The following is a 24337-nucleotide window of genomic DNA, read 5'->3' as shown; positions in this document are numbered from 1 at the left end:
ACCCTGAATTGGTAAAACCCCTCCTTAAATATCCAGTATTTAATCTACCTTGATACTATTACCTTGACTCTATTAGGGTCACTGTGAGTCAGTTCTGACTTAATGACACAAAACAACACAATTGCTTATTAGGCTTAGATTTCTGACTGGCATAAAGTAATTTATTTCACAGTGTGAAGACCTGAAAAGCTAAGAGCATTCAATACCCAGACTGAAGCCACAATTCACTCTTACCGTTGTCTGAACTCCTGGAAGACAACCCTATTGGGAAAACCTTGCCTGCAGATTCGGATTCCCTCCAGTACTCCATTGCAACGAAGCTGATCCAAGACTAAGTGTGGGTCCAGTTTCCCAGCCTATGAAGGAAAAGCAAGCTATTAAAGTCTGTGTACATGCTTCCAGACACCCAGATCGGTGGTGTACCTGTTGCATCCTTTCCTAGAGAAGACAACCTTGGCCACTGTTGTTCATACTTAAAATGCCCAGATTCGTTGAAGGTAGTATGTACTATGGGGGGTGGGGATTGGCTTTTGAAGAGGAGCACTGAATAAGAGTTAAAAATTAATAGCATTCATAATGATAACAGCACACAAGGCAATAAATAAATATCAGGAATCTACAGTTTCTAACCTGTCACCCCCAGAACAAGGAGTTAGGGAATACAGCCAAGGCAGAAAAGTGTACACATCAACTCAAATTAGCAAAATTTAAAACCAAAGTAGTGGGGGAAGAGAGATTTACAGTGACATTTCCTTTTATAATAAATAAATCAGGGATATACTGTATATGGAAATAGCCAAATGCCGCAATAGTTTCCTCAAATTATATAAAAGCAGTTAAATTGTTACTATAAAGAACTTTGTAGAAAATTTCCAGACTGTCACTTACATTTTTAACCTGCAAAGTAAAGGAAGAAAAATACTTTAAAGGCACTACCTTCTACCAATCACAAAACCTAATCACAACATAACTGGGTTTTTTAAATAGACATGACCTTGAATTCTCTAATATTTACACTAATTTAGCAAAGCGTTTTTTCTTTAAATTTTTTTTTGGTAAATTAGTGTAAATATTAGAGAATAATAAAAAATGCACAAGAACATCAAGGGATTCAAAATGAACCAGTAGAAGAAGTATTAACTGAAGCGACAAGGCTGGAGAATAAAATATTTACTCTGGCCTAACTCAGTGTGTTTGGGAACTTGAATCTTCCCAGGATAGCGACCAGCTGAGACCTCCCACAGCTTTTTAGGTATAAGGTACAGTACTCAGAAATGGTTTACCTGCCCCTCCTTCTGAAGGTACTCTGGGACTTTAAACCTTGTCCAGGGTCACAGCATATAACATATAACCATGTCAGCTACACATAACACTATGCCAGACAAGCAGCAATGCTCTGACATCTGGATAATCTCAACTTGCCCCTCTCTCAAAAGAAACAGAGGGAATTCAAACTGTAGAATCCTGGGTCCACAAGCTGGGGGGGGGGGGGCTGTGGCCCAGGCCTGGCCATGTACTGGTTTATATGAGACCAGGCATGGTTACAGGAAAACCTTTTTCATGCAGATTTTGAAACAGGTTTGATGGCTATGATGGGGGGTTATCTGTGGGTTCCCACTCTGTTGTGGGGTTGGGCTACATGGCCCTTGGTATCCCTCCCAACACAACATTATAATCCTATGATTTCGGATCAAGTTCTGTTCTTGGGGGAAAAAATTTTGCATTTTGGTCTTTGGTTTTTATTTTTGATAACTGCTAATCTTAGCAGACATCTTTTAGAAATCAAGAGTTTCCTGTTCGGAAAATCTGTAAGCCTGGCTCCAAATACATGTATAGAAGATAATGCCCTAAGTGCTCCAAACAAAACTGATTTTTAAAATTATTTTTGCTTTATTTTTACAAATTCCCATATAACAGGAAAACCAAGCATATATCCAAGGGCTGTTAAAAACATGAACTAAAGCCAAAGCCAAGCCAGACTTAGGGTAACAATGTTGAGGATGGAGAAAGTCTGTAAAAAAAAAAAAACTCTTTGTCACCAACCAGCTAATGTAAGCAAAAGTGGCAAATGCAACACCCCATGTCTGTTTCTGCATTGTCCCCCTGCCTTCTGCGATCTCCTCATTTTCTGACAAAATTGTAGCTCCTTGAAGCTGCCATGATCCCTGTGCACCATGTTAACACTCAGAAATAACATTTTTTTCCAAACTAAGGCAACCTCTAGCCACTTTTGAGTTCTTGAGTGTGTGTGTGTGTTCTGACATTCTTAGCTTTCTGTGCAGCCCCAGGAGGGTCCTACAGGCAGAAGGTTGGCCCTCAAACCCACTAGGTATGCCCATTCCCGTTTCCTAGACCTGGGTAAATGGCAGCACCATTGTTTATATGCAAGGGATTGAAGTACCTTCTTCTCATGGTTGGGGATGATGCAACGGACAAAGTTTGGGTTAGTGTTCCTCAGGGTGGCCATCAGCTTGGCAAGTTGTTCTTTGTACAGCTGTCCTACTGTGCGGAACATGCCCTTCCTGGTCTTGAAGGCTCCAGGCAATGCAGAATCTGACATGCCAGCAACCTGATCCAGCCCAACTATGCGATCAACTAAAAGAAATGTGCAGGAGGGTTAGATAGTCTGTCACCACAGCACTGAGACACAAACAATTTATCTGGATAAAGCAAGGACAGAAAAGGAATTTGCAGGATCCATTTGCTTCATCTTACTACAGATGCAGAAGTCCCGTTCATCTTTTGTATTAAGACAACAATAAGAAGGGAAGAAAGCAGCCACTGACTACTAAAGCTAGGATCCATCCCATGCCTGACAGATCCAGACGGCAATTTTAATAGCATTTTTATGCCTAGGAGTAAAGTACAGCTGGCACAACAGGTTTAGTTTAGACAAGATATCCCCTCTATCTTTCTCCTGGCTATCTACTGAGAACATGGTGATTTCTTCACATAAGGATAACCACTAGAGATTTGGCCCAAAACTTTTTTTCGTTGCATGCACCTCATTAAACTAATGGTACCCTGTTTACCCGAAAATAAGACCTAACCTGAAAATAAGCCCTAGTATGATTTTTCAGGATGCTCCTAATATAAGCCCTATCCCAAAAATAAGCCCCAGTTAAGTGAAAACCCGTCCTCCACCATTGTGCAGCAACCAGAAGAAGATGACATGACTGTATTTGAATAGATATAGATTGTTGGCCATGAAAAAAAAAATCCCCTGAAAATAAGCCCTACTGCATTAATATAAGACCCTATCTTATTTTCGGGGAAATACGGTATATCATGTAGGTCAAAGTTATGGCAGACACTAGGCAAGCTGAGGGGATATTCTATTTGGATGTTGGTAAGAAATCTGTGTGCTCAAGGGTTAAGAAGGATAAGAGCACAAAATCCAGTATTATCTTAAAAATATTTTTGCAGCACAAAAGTTGGCAACATCCCTAAATTATTAGCAGATTATAGAGTGTTCACTGTATATCCCATGTAACATAACATATAGGATGTCCAAATATACCAGCATTAGCATGTATAGACTGGCTGAACAAAGAAAGCACGGGACTTCAGCATTTATGTTACCTCAATTTCACAGTGCAAATGACAATTGGGCCTTTGTTCAGTTTTATTTCCCTTAATGGCCACATACCAGAATATAATAAATAAGATGATAAACATAACTGTTTCCTATAGACTACTGCAATGGTGAAAGGGAACTCAAAATGAGTCCTTATGGTGATCATGGTATCAGCCTGAGCCTTTTGGATCAGGACAAGCTAAAAACAGCACAACGTTCTGATGCAAGTCTCTCTCTCTCTCATATCTAAACCACCATGTGTTTAAAGCTTTCTAAAATCAAAGATGGCTCTCAAAAGGAAGCCCTTTAACTTGCCCAAAGCAGGACTGCATTAGGGACTGAAAGAATAAAATGTACTTGTGCTACATAGTTAAGAATCAGGATGTGTATTCTTTCTCCAAAGAAGCTGTTAAATGGAGACACTATTGATTTTGAGGTAACCATTACAGTAATGAATGTGACAGAACAAAAAAGCATTAATAAATCTTCTTAGATGCTGGCTAACAAATCCTCTTCAAAAGAGATGAAAATGAATTGTCTCCACTCTGCACAAAAGGAAGGGAATATATCATTTCTCATACTAGAAATTTCCACAAGGGTCATCCACTGTACCTTTTTGATGGAAAAATAACTGTTACCCACTAGCGAGCTTAACTGTTGTACCTCATCTACCAGACTAGACACAGAGTGTTATATGCAAGATAGTTTATCTTCTTTTCATGACCTGAGAGGACACTTTTCCAATGGTTATTTTCCAAATAACCATTTCATCTCAGAAGCTATTTCCACTTGGTTTATATGTAAGGTAAAATGTTAATATGGGGATTCTTATACGCTCTTAAACCAAAACTATCCATGCGTTTCCTGCTGCTGTACCTGTGTGATCACACTTTGTTAAAAAGATCCGTTTTTCCAAGTCCAAGAGGATCTACTAGCAAAAAGCAGAGGGACTGGATGAGACAGACAAGCAGGAACAGTAAAGGGAATGTAAGAATTAATGGAAGCATTTCTTGCATGGTTCTAGAAGGAATCACATGACACGACACAACACCCGGGTTTCTCAGTCACCTGGTTCTAGATGAAGAATAGGAAAATGTTGATAGAAATAGGCTCTCTGAACGTTCTGCATCTCTGCAACAGAGACGTCAAAGAAAAACCCAAGAAAAGAGATAGTAACAGTAAGATTTAAAGCAACAAATAATCCAAAGTGCAAGACACCTAATGGTTGGAGCAAGCAGAAAGGGTCCTTTTGAGGCAAGATCTGACTTCCCCTCATGAAATCCCATATTGGGACTTGGAAAGCTATAGTGAATAACTGTTTGGCAGTTATTCTGGGATGCTGCCTAATAGCTAGACCATATCCAGTCTTCCTTATTTTCAGGAACATGAGAAACATAACATTCAAAATAAATGTTACGCATACACACACAAGTTTTGGCTCATGCTGACCACTGTAATGTTAAAGGAAACAATACAACTGTGTCAGGAGCTTGAAGATACCGGGTAAGAAATAGGCAAGAAATTTGGTTCCATACCATCTTTCCACAATTCAGACACAAATTTATCTGAGGACTGGTGTAGCAGGGTAGCCACATTATCATTGAGGGGATCCATGTTCTTCATCAGCCACTCATCTGCTTTATAATCAACCTAGAGAAGGAATTTGTCACCAATGTTAGTTACAAATTATGAATTTTGCTTCAGTATTGTAAGGAGGACATGAGGGTACATTTGCACCTCTCTTCCATGGGACAAAGTGCTGAAGCTTGTGTGAATTATCCCAAACTCAAAAGTTTTACAAACATGCCCTCCATTTGCCAGGGTGGGGAATATCAGGACACACAGCCAGCTGTTTGTGCTGCAGCACAACTGTACAACAAGAATTTTATGGAAGTAAGAGCCTCCTCTCCTACTAGAGGATACAGGACCATACTACTTATTTAAATGATCCAGTTAAACTGAATTGCTGAGAATTTAATAGCATTACTTGCCTTCCCTTCATGGGATCATTTTGAGAGCTTACCTTTCCAGCATAGTGTATAATGCAGAAGTCCGCTTTGTCTTTCAGTTGTTTGGGTTTCTGGAATTTAGGGTGTGTACCCTGCTCCTGTACCACCTTTTCCACAAAGCTTTTATCAGTAGCCTTTGGGAACCAACACTCCTCATCCAGCAGAGCAAGTATCCCTGGAGGACCCGCCTATTGGGTGAGAGGGAGAAAAGGGCAGAGTCAGCCCTTCTACTAAAAAGCAAGGCATATAAGGAAAATACAGGAGAAGACAGCAACTAGTCTAGCTTGTCAGATACAATCACCATTCTGGACAAGTAGGAAGCAGTTACTCAGCACTTCCATTTCTTGTGTCCTTTTAAATATATATATATATATTTATATTATACTACAAATATTTTACAATGAGACTTCCTGCAACCTGTTCATTTGCATCCCACCTTTCCTACAAGCTGACCATAGCTGCCTCACGTGCATCATGAGGCATGCAGATGATTCGCTGAACTTAGTACTGTGGCTATTCTCTGCTTTAAAATACATCACTCACCGGTTTTTCTATAAGATCAATGCAGGGCTGCAGATCCAAGCCAAAGTCAATGAAATTCCATTCGATGCCCTCACGCTGGTATTCTTCTTGCTCCAAGATAAACATAGTGTGGTTGAAGAGCTGTTGCAGCTTCTCATTTGTATAGTTAATGCATAACTGTTCGAATGAATTCAGCTATTTCAGGAGAGAAAAACAAAGACTATAATTCCTGGTTACTGCTTGCCAGGTGGTGTTAACTAGTAACCGGGCAACTAAACACTATTAATCTCTTCTGCTACAGGTTCTCTGTTACCTCCTGTAACAGTATAAAATTTATGTACATACAGACACTTGGACCAGCCCTTGGAACAGCACACTGCAATAAGTAGAGGCAGCTCAACAGGAAGTAGTCTGAATAAAATAGCCTTCTGTCTTTAACTTTCTACCTTTCACTGATCAAGGATGCAAGTTTTTGCTTTGCAGACAAAATGAGTATTGATGAGAGAAACTATGTTAGAGTTTAAATATTTTCATGTCAGAACAGAACAGTCATTTTGGATTTTTTAAAGTGTTACAAATATACTAATACCGGAATATTAAGCCTAGCACAGAAAATGCTATCTTTCAGAAAAGTGTTGGGAACTCTGCCTTCAGTTTTAATCTGAAATACATTCATGTTTTGCTTCAAAAGATCTCTGTCCTTGTTGTAGCTTTAGGTCGACATCAAGAAGCAACTGCTATCCTCAAAGGCAATCAAGGGCTCTTCTGTATGGGAAAGAGAACTTCAACCTAGAGGAACAAGATCTGAGGGACTCTCTTCCTGACAGAGTTCTGGGGTTAAATGGAAAGGTCTACAACACAAGTGGAACTCCTCATTTAGCACCAAACGAAACTGCAAGATTCTTGGCCCCAGAATCTTATTCCCCACTGAAGTCAAAGATGATACACCCAGCCCCCCTCATTAATTCTATCATGACAATACTACTGGCAGCCTTTTTCTCTTCCCTAAGCAACAACATCAGCTGTACTCCCCTTCTAAAAATGGACACAATTCTAACACCAGCTTCCTGCTTCATCCAACCCAAATTCAGATTTCTGAATGTGTATGCCTGCATGTACACATATGCAAAGGCAGACAATTATATTTAGCATATTTAACTTTTTACCATTTTCTTCCTCTACAGAGCTTAAGTTATTTCAGTCAAACTTTTACAAAATTTATTTCTATCTGCTAAGGATCAGCAAAATTTCATTCATGTTACAGTTACTACATGCTGTAATTGGAAGAGGTACTCTTTTACTTACTTCAAAGATTTCAAAGCCAGCAATATCAAGGATGCCTATGAAAGATGCTCCTTGTCTCTTTGTCTTATCCAAGGCCTTGTTGATGCGCATCACCAGCCAGCGGAACATGCGTTCATAAGTGGCTTTGGCCAAAGCCTCAATGGCAAAGTCAGCCTGAAAAGTCGCAAAATTTGTGTGAGGTGTTCAAACCAGAGAGGAAGGAAAACAATGTAACAGTTTTTAAGAGTTCCTGGGTAATTTCCAGTCCTTTCCGATATCCCCTGTGGTCTTCTGGCTCTTTCTTTTTAAAGCATCAATTCCTTGAAAGGACTAACCAATGAAAATCATAATCTGCAGTATGATCTATTTATTTTCTTCATTTTTCCTCAATCATGTTCAATGGGAAGTCAAGGACAGCCTGTTGAACTTGCTTATTTATCAATTTTCATCTTGAGAAGTTCATGTGATCCATGCTAGCAGGAATATGAACTCAGAATTTTGTTTGAGTGTATGTGTGAATGGACACTAGAGTTGTACCTTTCCAGAAAGCAGAGATCATTCCTAACTGCTACCACCTGTATTATGCCAAAATGGAACTTCAAATAATTTAACTAGTTAAGATCAGTGGGCAATTCAAGCCTCGAAGACTTAAACACCTTCCCACATATTTATTATTATTGTTGCTACCAATTCATTTAATATACATCCCATTTCTCTCCATTCCTAGATGCAAAAAGGCTCACAACACAAATCTGAAGATCCAGGGTTATTAAAATACACAGTACATTACAGTATTAAAACATATTAAATGGATTATGACATTAAAACACTAGATTAATGCAACTTACAAATATTCAGCCATCAACCAAAAATCATGACCACAACTGAAAGACCTTCCACCATCAGCCACTCTCTAAACAAAAACACCTTTAGCTTCGCTCGGAAAAGAGTTCCATAGCCTGGAAGCAGGCACTGTAGTAAAAAATTTGGGAACTGAATCTAGCCCAGGCACAGAATTTCGCCCAATATATCTTTCTAGCTTCGTTCCCCAATATCATTCTAATTCAAGTTCAGTTCTAATACTAGGAATCCCAACTTTGACATCCGATCAGTGAAAAAGATGTATGTTTCATCTGCTAGGCAGCCTTTTTCTAGCTGAGGGAGGGAGGTCCTGCAGGGAACCCCCACAGGACAGATGGGGAACCCCCACAAGCAAGGCTTAATTTATGACCTGTAGGTTCTCCTCTCTGCTCTAAGATTGCAGCAGGAGCTTGTGATGAAGCAACTCATGCTGCTTTCTTCAGAAACATTACTGAAGGGTTCTAGGTGCTGACTAAATTCACACTCTCTGTTTGCATTTGAATATGTTACAGTTCCGTGTGGCTTATTTTTTTCACAATATGGCTTTTTTTACTTCAGTTTCTTACAATCATATACAATACATACTTGCTCTTTAGTCTGTGCTTTTTGGACATAATCCCGGCCAACTTTGATTCGAGGAGTGAGAATTCCTCTAGTGAAGTCTGTCACGTTGATACCCAAAAGATGAGAAACTTTCTGAGCAGCTAAAAAGAAAAAGAAGGAAAAGGAAAAATTTAGTAGCTTTATTTCTTTCATTATACTGTGGAAGGGGAATTTTTAGCAAGCTGTTCCTTGAGAAGCCAACAACTTTCCAATAGCACACCTAGGCCACCTGAAAATATTTTTCCACTCCTGAAAACATTTCTCCATTGAGGACCTTGGGAGTCCCCTAAGGCCTATCACCATCATGAAATCCCAAAGGAAAAGAGAGAGAAGCCAAAAGTGCTTTCTTATTTCCATCTCTTTTATTTTAAAAGGCTGAAAATTTCCAGGCCTAGTGGGGGCCACAACAGGGTGGTGGAGAGGGCAAAAAATGGTCCCCAAGCCCATCTACCCCTGGTGTAAAACCAAAGGATACAGTCACCTTGCTGAAATCAAGTAAGTTCAAGTCCAGTTAGCATCCCCACCAGAACAGAAAACTACCCATTTACCATATTTCAATTGGAGTTCCATCATGGATGAAACGGCATATAATAAATGCAACGCTTTTTGGAGAAGAATTGTTTTCACTACCAGACATAAAGGTGAGTGAAGAGATCTCTTGATTCGAAGGCCCAGTATCAAGGTATGAAAGAAGGGTTAAGCCCTAAAATTTCAAGATTTTCAAGACAAGACCTTTGTAAAGGTCTTTCAAGAGCATGAATACAAGTTAGCTTGCCACAATGCTATGGACATGAACAGCCACTGGTGGCTCTATGCATTTTGTAATCATTTATAGAATGTAGATTGTACACTGAATCAGTTGCAGAAGGGCAAAAATGTCCTTTGCACATTCTTGTTTTATATCTATTCTGTACATTAAGTTCTTGCACAGAACAGATAAGCAAACAGCTTCAATTCAATCAAATATTAAGACAAGAGATGGGGTATTCGTAGACGAACAGGAATATCTCCCTGCAGGTGGAAATAACAAGGGTCCGGCCCCATGGAGCCGGACCGTCCACTCATCATTCAGCCACTGCCGCGGGCGCAGCGGCATCTTCCTATCATGCTGTGCTCCACAATGGATGAGCCACTCCTGGCCTGGTTGGAGGCGGGATGACAAGCTTCTCTGCCAGGTTGCACAGTGACTAATCCACTGCGGAGCACAGCGTGATAGGAAGATGCCGCTGCACCAGCGGCAGTAGCCGAATGGTGAGTGGACGGTCTGGCTCCATGGGGCTGGATTCTCTTTATTTCCACCTGTGGAAAGGTGTTCATCTACGAATACGAATACCCCCATCTCTAATTAAGACCCAGCTACGAATCAAGAGTTAGCATCCCCCCCTTGCCTGAAATTACTGGTATTGTATTCGATAATCAATACCAGAAAAAAAAATTCAGAAACTCCAAGGACCTGCTAAAGTATAAATCCCGCAAATCAAGAATTTCACATCTGCATTTAAGTCCAAGAGTGACATTTAAACTAATACCACCTCAATGTGTCTCATCCCTAAACTCAAAGCAAGACCATGTTCTATAAATAGCCTCAGGTACAAATTCACATTTCAATTCTCATGACAAAGAATTGTTGTTCTCTCCTTCACCTTCATCCTGATATAATACGTGTATAACACACCCAGTACTAAGCCACGAAAGAGAAACGGTAGAGAAATTGCATCATATAGATTAAGGAACAAACAAATCCCACCAATCTCAGCGCCCCAGTCCACAAGCTGTTTGTTACATGGTAACAGTGTCAAATCTGTATCATTGATGAATAGCAGTCAATCCATTTTAAGCAGCTTTTTTCTATTCCTTCTGTTACCAAGTTCGGTCTTCCTCTGCTTTCTGATGTCCAGTCTATTAGTTTTCCTCTCTCTTTCTTCCATGTCTCTTCAGTATCTTTTCTTTCAGATCACATCAAACTTGACCCCTCTTTTTTTCTCTCTCCACATCTTATTCCCTTCCCCTCCCTTCCTTAATGTCATAGCAGGAGGAATTACATGTGTCTATTCAGAGGTGGTTGCAATCAGACCCTGGAAGAACCAATATTTACATGTAGATTACATGTCTGCCACCAGGAGGCAACACCACTGACTGCTCATAACCTCAGCAGCTACAACATAGTGCTGGCATCCAGCTTATGTCAAAAAGGCACTAGAGATATAGCTGTGTACCTGCCTCCACCAAGCCCATTAACAGATGCTTCCATTTAGATATGTTTATAAGTACACATAATGTTTAAGTCTTGAACTGTTCTGAGGAAGAGAAACATTGTTTTCCATCCCCCACCCAGGAGGAAAAGCTTTACCTGTATTGTCTGGCATAGAAGCCTGATCTGTGTTACGCTCCTTCTTGAAGACAATATTCCCAAGCTGAAGGACACCAGAGATCACTCTTAGCAGACCTGAAGGGGGGAAAAGTCACATCACTCAAGAAGTACTACTCACAGATGCTTCACTCCATTCTCTTTTTGGTATAAGCTATACGTGGGGTTTATCACATTTACTATTGCAGTCAATTCTCTTCTGTGTCTCCTATATTCTATTCAATTCACTCTCCAACTCTGTTTTTCTTTCCCCCTAAACCCAGTGAGTGAGATTTCCATGGCCTTCAAAGATACTCAGTCCTCACTGGGATGCTGGGTGTATGTCTCCCCCACTCTTTAAGGACTTTACTGATGCTTTTGTAATTCTGCAAACTCTGAAACTTCAACAACAGAACTTGGAATGTTACTGTAAAAGAAACTCATTATGTTACTTGCTGGACTCTCCTCTTCGTTATTTACTTTCAAGCTCTGTCCCTAAGACTGCTGGTACATCCCCTCTTGTGAGTAGATGCTGCTACTTTGGCTAGATATGCAAAGGCAACCACTGAATGTCAGAGGTAGTGGAACAGTAATAGTGATTTCCAGGGAAGGAAAGCAGAACCTTCAATGAAAGAGTCATTTGGTCTATCACTTAGAGTGTGAAGCCATTTATTTCCATCACCCTCCCCAAGGAAAGCAACTTTAAAATGCATCTTTGAAAAAGAACAATTGGCAGGGTGAAGGAAGCACAACGTTTTTGTGTTATTATTTTTATATGTAATTTGTGTGGATGGTATGTGTAATGTTATGTTGTATTTTTAAAAATTAATTTAAAAAATTAAAAAGAGCAATTGTCACTCAGTAGCTGAGCATAGCATTCAGAGAGACATAGAGGTGGTAGGAGAGAGTACACACTCCAAAGAAACGTTTAACTACTCAAGAGTCTGGCTTCAGTAAAACACTATTGCTAGTTATAACAGCCATATATACTACATGATGGGATGATATAAGCATGATGGCATGTTGTTTTAATAGAGCATACAGACTGGATGCTACTACTAAGGCAGGCAGACTTTGGAAACAGACACAACTTACCACAGCCACTACTCCACTATCGCACTTTAATTAGTTGCAGATGTAGACAGATGCCAGTTTCTGTCTCCCTAAGAACAGGTTGCCAGTCAAGTATGACTTGCAGGAAGGGACCTTGGCTCATTGAAAATAAAACTTATTATATCCAAGAAATCTTACAGAAGCTGCACATTTACTGTGCACTATGCTGCTTTCTCCAGTCAACAAGGGCCACCAGTTTGCTTACTCTTAAGGATCATACAACAGTCGTAGATATGACACCAGACTAACAAAACTGGCAATGTAGTGATGTAGTTGTTTGCCAGCAGCTCCTCTAGTTAAGACAAATGTTCCCTTAGAACTCCTTGGTGCTGCTGTGCAACTGACTGTTTCTAGATCAGTATCTGGACCTCCAGCTTGTCTTGGGTAGTGTCAAAGAACAGTAAATAAATCAGTACTACACAGCAGCAGTACTGAACAGCAGCAGTTATACATCTCACCAGTAGTTCATATCAGCCAAGCTATCTCAGAAGTACAGAGTCCCTGTTTTATAACTGCTACATCAGCCAACAGGTTCCTTTAATTGTCTTGTTTAAGCAAACACAATTTAGAATGCCACGGGTCAAAAAAAAAAAAAAGATTTTACAGCTTGTTTCCAGATCTTGTATATTCTTTGGTTTAATGCATTCAGAAGCTGAGATGGGACAGAAGTAGGGGATACTTTCTTGCTTCCTCTTCCCTAACTCAACTGACCATTTCAAAACTTTGGATGTTCATCCATAGCATGAGCAGTGATACCAAAAGTATAGTTTTACCCAAGCGTGCAAACAGGCACATGAAAAACCTTGCCACCGCTAATGAACTGTACACACTTGGCAATCGACAACGCACTATATGTCACAGGGCAGGTTAGAATGCCTGCTGGCACATAATTTGCTAAAGAAACTCTTATGTAGTGAAAGTTACAACTACAATGCTATCCATTAGACCAATAGTCTTCAACCTTGGCCCTCCAGATGTTCCTGAACTACAACTCCCAGAAGCCTTCACCACCACCTTTGCTGGCCAGGATTTCTGGGAGTTGAAGTCCAAGAACATCTGGAGGCCCAAGGTTGGGGACCACTGCATTAGACCACTGGTTCTTAACCTTGGGTTACTCAGGAGTTTTGGACTGCAACTCCCAGAAGCCTTCACCACCAACTGTGCTGGCTGGGGTTTCTGGGAGTTGCAGTTCAAAAACATCCGAGTAACAAAGGTTAAGAACCACTGCATTAGACCGTCTCCTATTAAGAAATTTCTCCATGACATTTAATAAGCTCATTTTTCCTGAAGAACATAAGTGGACAGAAATACAAAGATCAACAGAATTTTTTGGCCTATTGTAGAAGCAGGTAAGAACCCAATGATGCCTTCCACAATGAACATTTTTATAAATAATAGTGGCATGAAGGATGTAGTAAAACACTTGGGCCATTTACTAGCATCACAAAGATGGCAATGCACAACCAAATCACAAAAATTTTTTAAATTAAAATAACAATTGTACCAAACTAGGATTTAATTAGATTTGAAGACACCTAAGAAGCGTATACATATAGCTTTATGGTAAATATAGTAGCAGTGAACACGAACATGTTCTTTTTTTTTTTTAAATGACTGTTCATAGAAATGAAATTTGAATTTGGACCGACTGTCAAATCTCTCCAGGCAAGAGTTCTGGAGAAGGATGCAAGAAGCATGGCTACCAACTAGTGTCTGCAGATTGTTGAGAACCTTTTCACATCTTTGTGGAATGGTGAAGATCTATTGGGTCTGGCATGAGTTATATTCCTAATTTTGTGTTAGGTTGTATGCTCCCTTCTGTTTAGCTTTAATATCAATTTACTTTTACTACTTTCTATAGATTGCTATATTTATTTTATCTTAGAATTACTTGTAGTTCTTTCCCTTCAGTTTTTAGAACTGTTACATATATGTTCATTTGGTATATTCAGAGCAACTGTGGGCACCATTTTGAGGGAAAATGCCATACAAATAAATAGCTAATAATATTAATTGGCACTTTTCACCACAACTCTCTTGCACATCTTAAGCTCTTTTTAGTAGAGCCATACCCATCTGTTCATCATCTGGAATGCTCATGATCCGCATTGCCTCCATCGTCTCCTGAAACATGTCCTTATCCTGCTGGCCTGGAATTGTAACATGTCCATTGGAAAGGAAGCGATACTTATTGTAGGGTTCCAACAGCAAATCATCTAAAAAATGAGAAAATTGGAATACATCATCATAACAAGCAGATCTTGCTTAGACATGCCATGGGGCTAAAATTCACATAATGTATACCACATTTAGTAGCTCAGATTTAGCGCTACCAAAGACTATCACTGCTTACATTAGGCTTCCTATAGCAAAACCCAGACTGAATATTCCTAGCATCTGCTAAAAGGCAGATCTCCAATATTAAGCTATGTTTTCAATGAAAAACCAGTTCCCATCTGGATTAGTACTGAACTGGCTTTGTTTCATTCTTCATAAGAATCAAACTCTGCCTAGCCAACAGTGAAGCAACAATAGTAAAACAGAGAATAAGTACACTTCCCCATTTCAACAGTTAACTAGTTTAACTTTACAGTTCAATGGTATCTCACTTCAATATCCCATCTACTCCAACACTTACATAAAGCAGGAAAATGCTGAAAGAGTGGGTTGCTCTGTAGGCAAACTTTAAGTGACCAGATGCTCACCCTTTATTGCCTATAAAGTCATCTGTGAACTGTAAGCAGAGGGCAATTCCCAGGAGATTGCTGTATCAAGTATTTGTAAAGGTGCAGTAGCAGGCTTTGGTCTGGCATGCACACACCCCTCTGCAGGAAGGTGCCTGTCACTGTGGCACAAAGTACTCACTTTTCAAATGTTCCCCTGCACCACTCAGCAAGTAGTAGAAGATGTGGAATGTCCGCTCTTCTTTGGCTTGACGTATTGCTCGCGATTTCTCCAACAGATCTTTCAGTGAGTTAAGAGAACAAAAACACACACCTGCCCATTTCTAAAATTATATGCACGTATGCTCTCCCAAAGGTTGGTGCCTTTTTCAAATGTGAAGGGAACTACAAGTGGGTTGGTCATTTTTACAAAAAGTTCCAGTATTAAGAATTGAGCTAGCACACCTTGTATGCTTGTTGCCTGCTCCTATTATCTTCATTTTCTTCCACCAAATACTGTAACTAGTAAATCCTAACATGATTTTTTTAAAAAAGTTTCCCCCTCACCCCCCCTAACGAATGCAATGTTTTCCATATCTAAATGGAAATAGATATAGGACTGCAGATATAGGACTGCAGGAAAAGTAAAGCATTCAATTTAAATATTCATGGCTTGACCAACACATAATATTTGGCTCGCAAAAACAATAGTATTTCATTCTCTAGAACAGTAATCCCCAACAACCTTGGGCCTCTACAACTCCCAAAAGTCTTCACCACCACCTCTGCTGGCCAGGATTTCTGGGAGTTGATGTCTAAGAACATCTGGAGGCCCAAAGTTGAGGACAGCTGTTCTAGAACAGTGGTTCTTAACCTTGGGTTACTCAGGTGTTTTTGGACTGCAACTCCCAGAAGCCTTCACCACCAGCTGTGCTAGCTGGGGTTTCTGGGACTTGCAGTTCAAAAACACCTGAGTAACCCAAGGTTAAGAACCACTGTTCTAGAATACAAATTTAAGAGGAAGGTGAAATAACACTTGGTTCTATTTTGGCATTGTGTCATAGCTTGGCTCTCAGATATCCATCCACAATGTTATTAATTTCTGCACAAATATAGAACTGCTAACTGGATCACAGGTATTTCTCTTTGTAGCTGAAACAATAAAAGTCCTCCATTTCAAATTGGTACACAAACACATATTTCAACCTGATGTTGCCAAGTACTTCTGCTAAAAGACAACCATTTCATACAGTCTTCCCCAAGCCTCAAAATGCTGACCAGCTGCACAGTTCCTAAGGCAAAACTGATTGTGTCCACCCTTCTTCCTGTGGGGGTTGATTATATTTCCCCTAAACAGTGGGAAGGATACAAGTTTCAATATTGGCTCCAACAATGTAGCCATTTACGTCAAAGTTGATTCTAATGAATTTCCCCTGAAGAAACAATGAATTGGGACATGTTAGCCAACTACCCATATTAACAATGTAATATTCATATTTTCATACAGATCTGTTTCTCAAATTTTCTGCAAAACCCAAAATTATGCCACAGAGGAAGTTCTATAGATCAAAGGAACGTGGTATCAAAGTAAATTTTACCAACAATAGCTGACCCCGCTATTAAGTGGGACTTAGAATACTAAAGCAAAAGAACCTGTTACAAAGCATTTTGATTGGACCTTCGTAGCTGCCACAGGTTCTACTTGATAAAGACATGAAAGGATAGATTTAAATAGATTCATTTGGTCTAAATGGAACTGTTAATGCCACTGATTTAATTGAAATTTTATAAGTTAGCATTTATGTTAACTACAGTGGACCCTTGACTTACAGAATTAATCCGTATTGGAACTGTGGCTGCAGGCTGAAAATTGCGTAGGTCAATGCATTGAAAACCATTCCAGAAGATGCAATTTCCATGTAAATTTGCCTAACTTAAACATGCCACAGTTACTCAAGGTTTAAATTGGTCCATGCATACAATCTGAATACAGCTCTTTGTAAATACCAATTTAAAATATAAGATCATCAAAATACCAAAAAAGCAAAGCCATTTGAATTGAGAACTATATCCAAGATCAAGCAACCAAAATCTATTTAACCCCATCCAGCTTTTTTTTCCAAACAAGGGAAAGCAGTATCCAACTAAAGGGAGCAGATACTCACAAATCTCGAAGAATTGTCATTCTTAACCGTTTTGGCATTCCCAAAGGCTTCCAGTATAGGATTGGCCTGAAGAAGCTGCCTTTCAAGCTCTCCCTGGAAAAGAAATCCAAAACAAATATAAATAACTTTCAGCACATTAGTCTAGAAATTATTGGCTAGAAAATTTGCCAAATCATCTGAAGATGTATGGTTCACGAATCATAATTCTTCCATTGATAAGAGAAGGTTAGCAACATAAAGAAACGTCCCTTTCAATAAGCCCAAAACAGAAACATGTGCTTGCTGCCATCAATGAATATGCAAATGTATGTTTACTATATTCCAGCATTTATTAGAACTGAGTTAAGATGACTGTTTACAGTTCTATTCCAGGAGTTTCTTGGGTTCGTATTTTTGAACTCACTTTTGTCTTTAGATCTAAGCTCTGGAGAGAGAGAGACACTTTACTTCTGATGGTATTTCTATAACAGCTGCAGTGTAATCTTGACAGGTGCATTTACTGGATTCACTGGACTCACTAAACTGAAAGCAGTATTAAGAAACAGGCCTTTGATGAACTACCACCCTTATTTTTATGTATACTATTAAAGCCAAGTGTGAGCAACTGTGTCCCCCAAATGTTTCTGAACTGAAAGTCCTTCATTAGCTTGCATAAAGAGCTACTGTATAGACCAAAACATGTGGAGGCAATAGCTGCCCATCCATGCTTTAAGAAATCTATGTATCACTAATCTTTAGTAAAGAAAGAAAGAGAGGTGGCTGTAGGATGGAGCTCTGCTGCTTTCCAGTTAATACCAAAAAAGAATAAGCAGCCATTTTGTAAGGAGGCCTCAAACAGTAGGCAGGGAGCTAGTAGACAGAGCTTTGCCTAAATGCCCTTTACTGAGACAACAGCCAAGAGCAGAAACAAAGACTTCTGTATTATACTAATCACTATACCATATCAGTCTCTGAAAAGTCACCAAATATCCTGTGCAGCACCACCAAAGGGCAATCTTTACTCCACTGTAAAATGTCAACAACAGAAGCCCCAAGTAGTCTTAATTTGAATTCTCATGTTTACAACAGAAGGAGGGACACCAAGGAAAAGAAAGCCTTCCAGTCAGGAAGACTGATTTTTGATAATTCTGGACAAAGAGCCAAGAGCTGTGTTTAACAAAGCAGAAACTGCCACTTCAAAGGAGGCAAACATTCAGCCCATACGGCTGTGCCTCCCCCCGTGAAAGATTACTGAAATATTTTTATTTCCCAAATGAGTCTGTAGATTTGGTACAACCTTCAAATTATTTAGGTCAGGATCTATATGTTCTCTTCCACTCACACACTCCCAACACACACCTCTGACCCCTACAGAGTAACCTGTTACAGTTCAGTGAATAAGCAAATCCCACGTCGCCTATTTAACTTCTTTCCTTTCCTCAGACAGAAGCAGCATGTTGTTATATCATCATAATGCTATTACAGTGTTTCCAGTGCAATACATGGACTTGTATTAAAGGGGTGATGATGTGTTCAGGCTATCCTTGAAGTTTGGAACAAAATACGGAATGAAGCCACAGTAACATATTTTTGTGTTGTCAGAGAGGACTGTTAAGCCATGGGAATAGATCAAGGCAAGGACAACTGCTGGCCATCAAAGCCCATCCTAGCCACTGGGTCAAGGGAAGCAAAGTCTCTGATGTGCATTGAAAAGTTTAGTTTGTCAGCAGTGTAAGTCCCTCTGCTGCCACCCAGGCATGGGTGTGAGAGAAAGGCCTTTGCTCCCCTTCCTGGCAATTCTACAGTTTGATCTTACAGTGGCGTCCTAATCTTTTGTTTGTGATCGCAGCCTGTTGCTATGAGAACAAATGATGTCACAAACTGAAAAACTACAACTTCAATGTAGGGTCAAGCTCTAAAGAAAAACTATGCTCTGAGGGAAAAGCAGCAGCCTCAGAATTTCAGTGCCAGCATCCAGTATTTGGCTAAAACCCCAGCTATAAAGAATACTGGTTGCCTTGAGTGTCTTGTGCAAGCAACATTAATTTGTTGTACCTTTTCCACTTTAAGAACAACAGATTTGGCAGGAGACATTAACTGATTGTGGGCCAAGCCATGGAGCGTGGAAGAAAATGCAGAGGGGAGAGTGCTGTTAAGACCCAAAAAGAGCACTTCCTATTATAGCTTCTTTGGGGAAGCTAACCACTGGGGGATTCAAAGAGAGAATTGGTTGCCCCCTAACTGACGAGCCGATTATGAAAGCTCAAAGTTTCTAAACATAAAAAAAAGCCAGTAGGAGCTGCAACAAGATGCTGAGCATACAGTATTCCCATTTCCTAACAGGAGTCCTTCAGTTCTGGGCTCCAATAGGACATTTTAGTTCCTGAGTTTTCTGCTTTTGTTTCCCAAAAGATATTCCTCCATGGAGTTTGGGGAACATGTAATCCTTAGGCATTCCTTCCAGCCAAAAGGTTTATTATTTATTGTTCATTTTAAAAAGACAACAAGATGGTTTACAATAAAACTTACAGCAAAAAATTCAAAGTTCAGTAAAGCTGAAACTAAAGTGCTTGGGAATGGCTAGATTCATAGGGCCAATTCCCCACTCCAGAGTTGGGCTCCCCTTTCCATTCTGCTGTATGCAGCTTGGTGACAGAAGTTTAAAAAGCCCATTCCTGAATTAAGGAGAACTGCTCCCTCCCCCATTTTTTGCTTAAAATACAGTGCAGAGTCATCATCCATGTTGCTTTAAATGAGAATTGTCCTTCTGGAGACGTCTGGAGCACTGCTTTTCTTCAAAGCATGATGTACTGTCTGCATAAGCTTTGTTTTAAGGAAAATTAGGACTTTAAAGCCCCTTAAAAATACTTCAACTGGTGTCAATATTCACTAAGTTTCCATTAGAAAAGGGGACTGTTATGATATTGTAAGAATAGGCTGAATACTATTTTCCTCAACTATCTCTCAGACACATAGGTTAGGACCTCTGCATATATTATTTTCTACACTACCAAGGAAGAGATTTGAAGCAAAACGTAGATAACTTTAAAAACACCTTAATAGCAAAGAGGAAGGGATATATGTTGCTCAAACCATATAATCTCCTACACAGTCATTCATTTCTCCAAAGAATGAAGGAGCTATGTATGCAAGTCCTGTCCAAAATTCTCTACAAGGCCTATCTTGGTCATAAAGTAACATCCAAGCACTCTTGGAGGGTCTTAGAAATATATTTCCTTCTTCAAATCTAATCCAGACTTAGCACTAAATCTTGCTTTTCCAAGAAACAGTATATTGTCTTGATGTCAACACTGCCAATCTAATCTCTAATATGCTGCTTGGGATACCTCTTGTATTCCTTTAGGGTAAACTGTGGGTTGCAGATTTTTTGACCTTTTAGGATTTCAGAATTATCTCACATGTGTCTTTAACAATTTTCCCACACATGCACTCCAAAGACTTCCTCTAGGAAAGAATCCAAGAATAGTGTCCACCTTGGGAATCTTCATATATTTGATCCCTTACCCAGAAAGACTTTAAAAACTCCCCTCTTTAGGTTATTTATGATCCAAGTCGGATACAAGAGAGCCCAAAAGAGGTCCAGCATGCCTTGAGACCAATTTCAAGCTAACTGTTGTAGTTCTCAACCAACTCCACTGTCTACTAAAAACAAACAATAATGCTGATGCCTTCCTCCAACTAGGTAGCCACCAGGCAAGCTGTAGAAATGGTAGATGAAACATTTCCCCAAATAGATAGAGAACATATAAAGCTTCTACGTAGGCCAGATCCATTCTCCTTCCAAGTCACAACTCTTGGTACAAAGTTTCTATTAACCACAGACAGGTTCCAGGCTTTTGTGGCATTTAATTTTTTTAAAAAAGGCAAACAAGACACTTACAATGGTTAATTCCTGTTTTATATATCTGGGGACGAAAAAGATTCTCAGAAAGTAACCTTAAACTACCAATATGACACATGGGAAAACAGCTAACGCTGCCTTTCTAGAAGTAACATCCCTTTGCTATTCCCAGTCCTGGAAAAAGCAAAGACAGTATCTCATTAGAAGTGAGTAATAGGGCTCAGAAACTGCCCCCTCCCGTTAGCATAAATGGATTGTAACCTTATAGGTTAGGCTGCCAGCATTCAAAAAGAGTATTTCTTCATTCAGACCCTTTAATCCTAAAACAAAGAATATGCCCCCCCCAAAAAAATGTATTTCTAAACATATGAGTTGATAGTCTATGGAAAAATCTGTCATCTCTCAATGTTTTTCATACTGAATACTAAATCTTGGTTTGCTTCCAAGAACCACTCATTAAAATGTGCACACACACACACACACACACACACACACACACACACCATGCAAAGATGTTTTGAGAACTAACCTATAGACACACAGCATGCCAGTATATTAAAGTATCAAATATCAAGATTTTATGCAGCAATACACTTGGCATCTGGGATTCATTAGAATGTTTACAAAATAACTAGCATTTCAACTTTTACTTAACTGCAGTAAAAAGGTGATGGGCTGAAACATCCAGTCTATATTGGAGCTGTTTCCTCCTGACCTTTCCCAAACCCGCAGCTAATATGCTCAGTGGATTGGGAGGCCAGGAAAAAGTCAATCAGCTCTGTTTGACCAAACCAAAATGGAATACTATATGACTCTAGAGAGGGTGTGTGTGTCACTACTTCACTTGGTGCAAATAAAAAATATCTGTAAGACAGGCCTAAAGTGCCAACTGCTAATAAGCATAGACTATAAGTGAGAGAAAGTTAAGGAACAAACTGCAGTCTCCCATTCTGGACACTTGGAAAAACGTCTGTGTGGAATCAAATGTGAACTGGTTCACAACATTGTTCTAGTGGCAAAAAGTGACGTTTGTGGGAGTGAAAAGCTGCTACAAGTCACACAATGGGGCAACACACACATTCCTGGTGCAGATCGTGCAGTAAACGTGCAGCTCACCTACGAAGTCCCAACTGCTGAGTTCGGACATAATCCATCAAAGGGAGAAGGGGGAAAAGATAAATGAGACAATATTTCATAGATACCCTCTTAGCACAATAAGGCATACATTGTCAGAAAATTCTTTTGATTACTATCTATAACACTGAACATGAAGACTCTATGATGAAGTTTCTTCACTGCAAATGGAAAGATAACCAGCCACAACACTATGGGGAGGAGTGGTTTTTCAATGAAGAGGTAGGCACTACCTCCAAATTTGTAAGAGACTGACCTGTCAAACCCTTTCACAAAGAACAGTCATTTAGACAGAATTTTACATCTATTCTACTGCAACTCCTTCAAAGTAGTGGCAGCAAGTTGGAAAGTTAAGATCAGCCCAGTTCTGACCTCTCCTGGAATTAGTGATAATTGAACCCAGTAATCATCAGGCTGGGCTACATAATCTCACATAATAAGTTAAAACTTACTTGATCTTTTTTGGTCTTATGTGATGAAGCAACATGAGCCAAATACTGAATCACCTTCTTGGTGTTCTCTGTCTTCCCAGCTCCAGATTCACCTCTGCAAGAGACAAAACTTGTTCAAAATGTATCTCAATACACACCTCTCCCACTGCTCTGTAATAGACTTTCAGAAGCCCTGTAACATTTTATCCCAGCTGTCTTACCCTGGCTTGCATAGGTTGAACAAAAGTAACAATCAGCTGGAAAACCTACTAGTTCTAGGTCTGGTTTTCTCTCAGTTTTTGTTACCATTTTTACCCTGTTTCCATGAAAATAAGACTTAACCTGAAAATAAGCCCTAGTATGATTTTTCAGGATGCCTCTAATATAAGCCCTACCCCAGAAATAAGCCCCAGTAAAGTGAAATCCCACCCTCCACCATTGTGCAGCAACCAGAAGACGACAACATGACTGTATTTGAATCAATGTAGATTGTTGTATAGGGAAAAAAAAAAACATCCCCTGAAAATAAGCCCTAACACATTTTTGGAGCAAAAATTAATATAAGACCCTGTCTTATTTTCAGGGAAATAAGACACTGTATTTACAGGAACACTTCCACTAGGGGGCCTATAACACCCTTTTCTGATTTTTTTTAACCTGGCTTCAAACTTTCTGCAGCAAGATTAGGTAAACATTTGAACAACTCTGTACCGACATGCCATTGGAAGTATCCATTAAACCTGAAAGGCTTTAGTTTCACACTAAAAACCTTCATATAGGTCAGCTACACTTTAATAATATACATATTTTTAAGCTGCCCAAAGTTACACCAACCCAGAGTAGCCTGGGTGCCAGATGGTGCGGGGTATAAATCAAATAAATCAATCAATAAATAAGTGGGAAAATACTTACGTGCAGAGAATGGACTGATCCTCTCTATCTAAAATTGAGAAGCAAACAAAGGAAGATCAGATTTGAGCAAAAATCAAGAAAGCCTTTTTTCTTCCTTTCCCGCCACCTTTTTAAATGGAGATGCACCATCTCAGGCCCCCTGTTAACATAAATCACCACACAGGCTGCACCTTAATCATTGTGTAAGGCAAATCAAGAGATATAGTACAAAAGTGAGTACTAAAAGATAGCCTGAGAAACCCATGTTACATGAATAACCGTCATACTTCATCACTAGGATCACAGAAAGAGAAACTAAAACCCTGGTCATTTTTAGTATCGCCACCCTTGCTGCATAATTACTGTATGGGATCAGAAGCAACATAATCAAGCTGACAAACCAATCTTCTTAACTAATTTACATCCACCTTTACAAAGGAAAATACTGTTTGGATTTTTGTTAATGTTAAAGGGACAAATAAGAGCACTTATAAGGCAAGGGTTCATGATTTGTAAATCTGACCATTCATGTGTCTAATATACTGTATTTACATATGTGACATAAGTACAGAGTAATTATTAACATGTGAAGTGATTTACAGGTATTCTTTTTTGACCCCTGGCTGGTTCAGAAGACCATAAGGGTTAAAGGTTTCATATTGGCAATGGATCGCACACGCAAGCACCCGGAAGGATTCTGCATGACTGGGCATTTAGAGGGAGGCTCAGGGGACCGACTAATGATTCATTTGCACATAGCCCCAGGAGATTACATTCAGCAGCACAGACAAATGGGTGGTTCTGTATCATGCAGGCAACTCCAGGGAGGTTACTGTTTCACTGAACAATTATGACACTTTGTTTAAAGTAAGAGACGTTTAGGAACTGCTGCTCCT

The 24337-nt window shown here is 39.6% G+C and overlaps 1 protein-coding gene across 3 annotated transcripts in view; it reads right to left on the bottom strand.

The window, feature by feature from the left end:
- Positions 1–24337, bottom strand: part of MYH9 (myosin heavy chain 9) — an 86001-nt gene that overhangs the window by 20801 nt on the left and 40863 nt on the right. For all 3 annotated transcript variants that reach the window (XM_020787689.3, XM_020787688.3, XM_020787690.3), the window contains exons 4-17: positions 23463–23490; positions 22572–22665; positions 17145–17237; positions 16349–16412; positions 15182–15280; positions 14389–14532; positions 11207–11302; positions 8839–8957; positions 7414–7566; positions 6130–6303; positions 5601–5774; positions 5113–5227; positions 2402–2595; positions 235–356 (exon numbers count right to left, since the gene is read on the bottom strand). In XM_020787689.3, the coding sequence (XP_020643348.3) occupies positions 235–356; positions 2402–2595; positions 5113–5227; positions 5601–5774; positions 6130–6303; positions 7414–7566; positions 8839–8957; positions 11207–11302; positions 14389–14532; positions 15182–15280; positions 16349–16412; positions 17145–17237; positions 22572–22665; positions 23463–23490 (1669 nt within the window). The remainder of the gene's footprint in view (positions 1–234; positions 357–2401; positions 2596–5112; positions 5228–5600; positions 5775–6129; positions 6304–7413; positions 7567–8838; positions 8958–11206; positions 11303–14388; positions 14533–15181; positions 15281–16348; positions 16413–17144; positions 17238–22571; positions 22666–23462; positions 23491–24337) is intronic.

This window comes from Pogona vitticeps, chromosome 5, assembly GCF_051106095.1.
Source record: "Pogona vitticeps strain Pit_001003342236 chromosome 5, PviZW2.1, whole genome shotgun sequence".
Classification (NCBI taxonomy): domain Eukaryota; kingdom Metazoa; phylum Chordata; class Lepidosauria; order Squamata; family Agamidae; genus Pogona; species Pogona vitticeps.
Note: the sequence above shows the minus strand (reverse complement) of the source record. Positions and strands in the feature narration are given on the sequence as shown.